Genomic DNA, 4,316 nt, shown 5'->3' with positions numbered 1-4,316 from the left:
TAAACAGTAGTAAAGCCAGTATACCAATGTAATTTCATTCTACTATCTGAAAATTTTTAAACGCTCGCCAGATAAAAATCTCACTATATGAACCATGTAATTATTCTTAGGGGACATGTGTCCCAGAATAAAGTTATTTTTTCATTTCATTTCATCTAAATATACAAAAGGGAATGGTTAAATCTTTATCCTTAATAAACTTTTGAATTACTGGACTGATTGATATGCTGAATGTCGGGTTTTTTTACCGCACTTTTATAGGTCAGTCGGTCTGAATTGTTTCAATGTTCTGAAAATTTTGAGGCACAATGAGGGCTGTTATTTAAGAACTATTTATGTTACTAAATCATAATCATGAAGTGTACAATCATTTATAACAAATTATTAATTGTGTTTATTAAGTCCATATACATCCTGAAATATAGCAATAGCGAAGCGTTTCTGGGTCAGCTAGTAGTTACTTATTTCCTAATGTGATAAATATTAAGTTAACCTTTTATGTTTACAGATAAGGAAAATGATAAAAAGAATGAAGGGGGAAAAAAGAAAGAATCCAATTCTACTAATTCAAATGCAACCACTCCTCCACCTAAAAAGAAAAAATCATCTAAAATTGAAACAAGTAACAAGGTCTCAGAAGATAATCATATCGACACAAATGAAAAAGAAGAATCCAAGATCACATCTCCTTCCCCACCTAAAAAGAAAAAATCAACTTCTACTAAATCGAAGAAAACCTTGAAAGATAATAAAGCTGATAAAAATGGAAAAGAAAAATCAAAAGTCACTTCTCCTTCTTCTAATTCACCTGAGGTTAAATCAGATGAAGCCTTGAAAGATGATCAAGCTGATACAAATGGAAAAGAAAAATCTAAAAGCAGTGAAGAAGAATCTGAAAGCCCCTCTGAAAAGAAGACCGAAAAAAGTGATACAAAAATTATTAAGAATGTTTTTGGTAAGTTCATAATAGAATTCATATTTTTTATATCTACTTTGCTTTGTTTAATTATGTCTTCAAATATTTTCAGTTCCATTTTACATTTTGGATATTAAGGAACAAATTTGGTAGTGTAGTAAAATTTGTGTTGACCCTTTTGATAAAACTTTTTTCCTCTCAGTTGACTAGGACTTCCTTTCCTGGTTGTAAAAAAAAAAATAAATAAAAATAAAATGGAAGAAGATAGTTGAGCGTATGAAGTAGGATTGGAGAAAGATAGTCTGGGTGGCGGTCAATAAAGGTTTCAAAATAGTAACAAAAACTATTTATTGTTAACAAACGTTTGCAGGGCTTAATAAAAAAAAAACAACAAGATACAATCATTTTAGAATTAACAGAACATAAAAATATAAAATATTTCAAAACCATTAATTCTAAAAAGTATATAAAAAAAATTAATAATAACAATATGAGGAAATATCCATGTTGGTAGATTGAAGAAAAGTTGTTAATAAATATAACCAGGTTTGATATAAGTTCTCAATATAAATCTAGACATATAAATTGTAGGAGACTACTCATTAAAACTAGTTTAAAATAAGGTAGAGAGGAGATGTATTAGGCACAATAGATAAGCGGTGTAGATATGGTATAGTAATATGTAAAAACGGGAATATTGGGAAATAGGATAGAAATGAACAAAATGTCAAAATAACCTGATAAGAATTACGTTCTGATGTCAACTGAGAAGAAAAACGGAAAGACCTGGTATAAAAAGGGTAGCTTACTGTATGGGGACAGATTTTTGATAATATATAGAGTCAACTGGCAGAAGTATTAAATCTCATATCTAATAATACAATAGGTAAATATATGCAATAAATCGAAAATCTTCCTCCAAAATAAGAATTTTTGTCATAGACGTTGTTCCCATTAGGAGGTGTTGGTTATGGTGAGAAGGGAAGGAGGAGCATAACTGCATAAACTTATTTTCCTTTGCATACTGCGGCTTTTTTTAGCCCAAATGTGGAAGAAAGTAGAGAAATAGTATTCTCATGGTCTGGTATAAATTTCAGCAAATTCCATATTCTATTTTCACTTAAATGAATGGAATATGGTCCGGGTGCGGTAAAAAAAAAACTCAATTAGTAGTTAATTATACTATTTTATTGAGCCAACGTTTCGCCCCACGTTGCAGGGCTAAAAAAGATACAAACACTATAGTTACAAAAAGGAAAAAAAAAAACAAAAGTGTAAAATAGCAGGGGTATAAAATGTAAAAAAAGTAAGATATAATAAGAAATATTAAAGGTTGTAAATAGTAAATGAAAAGGGTAATAGTAACAGATAGTAATAAAGAGATGAAAAAAGAAAAAAAAATACAAATCAAATGATGAGACAGAATGCATACCTGTTTTGACGGCAGTCAAAAACAAAGTGACGGTTGGTATTGGGAGGAGTGGGGATGGCAGTTATGCCACAATAACGAAAATAATTTGTAAAGTAAACGTAGTAAAATAGTATTTAAATTAGGTGAACAGTAAATGGTAATGTACATAATAGGGGGAGAAGAAATATTAATAAAATAAATTTAAAAAAACACAGATAAAAAGGAAAAGTAAAGTATAAAGTAATGGGATACAATGTGTGTAAGTGATTAAGAAACAAAACGTTGGCTCAATAAAATAGTATGATTATCTACTATTTGAGTTTTTTTTTTTACCCCACACGGACCATATTCCATTCATCTACGGTCAATCATTAATCTTCCAGTATTTTCACTTAAGCATCTGCACAAACGTATTTTCCTTTATATATGTACGACGGCTTGACCGATTGATCACAAAGTGAGGGATTTGTTATGATATCAAATTTCATCAACGTTTACCCTCGTGAAAACTAATTTCCTCGATACAGCTATTCTTCGACAATGGTAAATTTATTCTCAAACTACAAATCATTAACTTAGAAAAATAGGTAATTACCTACTCAATTGAAATATGCAGAAAAAGTATAGTTGGGAGTAGAGCATAGTTATGGTTAAGAACAAAACAAAGAGAAAGAAAAGAAAAAATGGAGATATAATAAAAAAATAAGACTATTTAGTTATTATGAAAAAAATATATATATTGTATCCTTTTTAATCACTGTATGTTTGTATATTACATCTAATAAGACTGATAAGTATGCTGTGTATTGTAGCAATCCTATATACAGTGTAATCTTGGTGATACAAACTAATTGTTGTAGGGGGGATGTTTGGATTAAAGAAAGTATTAAGGAAAATGGTGAACGATAAAATTCAACAATATGAATCTACATAACTATTTTTATTTATTTAATTTTTTTTACATTTGACAGTTTGAAGTTTTAAAAAATTAGTATTTTTTAAAGAAATTGTTTTTTTTTTTACTTCAGGTACCTATGAGTACTGGTCACCATAAATGGGCAAAAATTAGCTATAGTTGAAATTGAAGCTAACATTGTCATGGATACAATATTTATTTATCAATGATTCATTCATGAATAAGGGTCGTATCCATCGCAATTTTAGCGATTACTTGCTACTATAGCTAACTTTTTGCCCGACAGTGCTGGTCACTCGCCATTTTTTGGGCAGTTACACTTTTATTTCTTTTACATCCCCAGATGATTTAATTTGTCAAATGTCAAAATGTTCATTTATAGGTAAAAAAAAGTATAAATTAAAAAAAAATACTCTGCTTCAAACATGATAAAAAAAAAAATTAGTTCACCAAAAAAATTTGTATTATAGATATTTCTATTATTAATTAAATTAGTTTCACAGAATCAAATGATTTATACAATAAATGTGTATTTATAATTTCAACAAAATATATTATGAACACTTTCTGAGGGATTAGATTACCCAATATCAAACGAAAAATTTCTGCTTTCGATTTTCTTGATGATTACAATAACTTGCCTATAGATCAGAAAGTTAAAATGTTCTTTGAACAAAAGTAACTTACTGGAGTGTTTGGAGTACCAAAATTACTCTGTATTTAGGCACCATTGCTAGTTAAATAAAGCATTTCTTAATCTAAAATTTTAGTATTTTGAGTCTACAATAAAATTTTATACTATGCCGTTACTATATCGTTGTTCTACCAGGAGACTAGGATATGAACAAAATATGTTATCAGATTATATTTGACACGAATTAACGATTTCTTGTTATTTTACAGGTGGATTTAGTAATCAGCCAAAGAGCACATCAGAAAAAAAAATTGATAAGTTTGATCCTTCCAAAAGTAATTACCATCCTATAGATGATGCTTGCTGGGAACATGGTAAAACGTAAGCTGTTTTTTTCTTTAATGAATATTTTAAGACATTTTTTTCTTTAATGAATATT

The 4,316-nt window shown here is 28.8% G+C and overlaps 1 protein-coding gene across 1 annotated transcript in view; it reads left to right on the top strand.

Annotated features, from left to right (window-relative positions):
- The window catches only part of DNAlig1 (DNA ligase 1), a 34,807-nt gene that overhangs the window by 3,548 nt on the left and 26,943 nt on the right, over positions 1-4,316 (top strand). Inside the window, exons 5-6 of the mRNA XM_014439004.3 lie at positions 509-955; positions 4,147-4,258. Of these exons, the coding sequence (XP_014294490.1) occupies positions 509-955; positions 4,147-4,258 (559 nt within the window). The remainder of the gene's footprint in view (positions 1-508; positions 956-4,146; positions 4,259-4,316) is intronic.

The sequence above is a fragment of the Halyomorpha halys genome, unplaced genomic scaffold, assembly GCF_000696795.3.
Source record: "Halyomorpha halys isolate HHAL.00 unplaced genomic scaffold, Hhal_1.1 Scaffold72.1, whole genome shotgun sequence".
In the NCBI taxonomy this organism is placed as follows: domain Eukaryota; kingdom Metazoa; phylum Arthropoda; class Insecta; order Hemiptera; family Pentatomidae; genus Halyomorpha; species Halyomorpha halys.
Note: the sequence above shows the minus strand (reverse complement) of the source record. Positions and strands in the feature narration are given on the sequence as shown.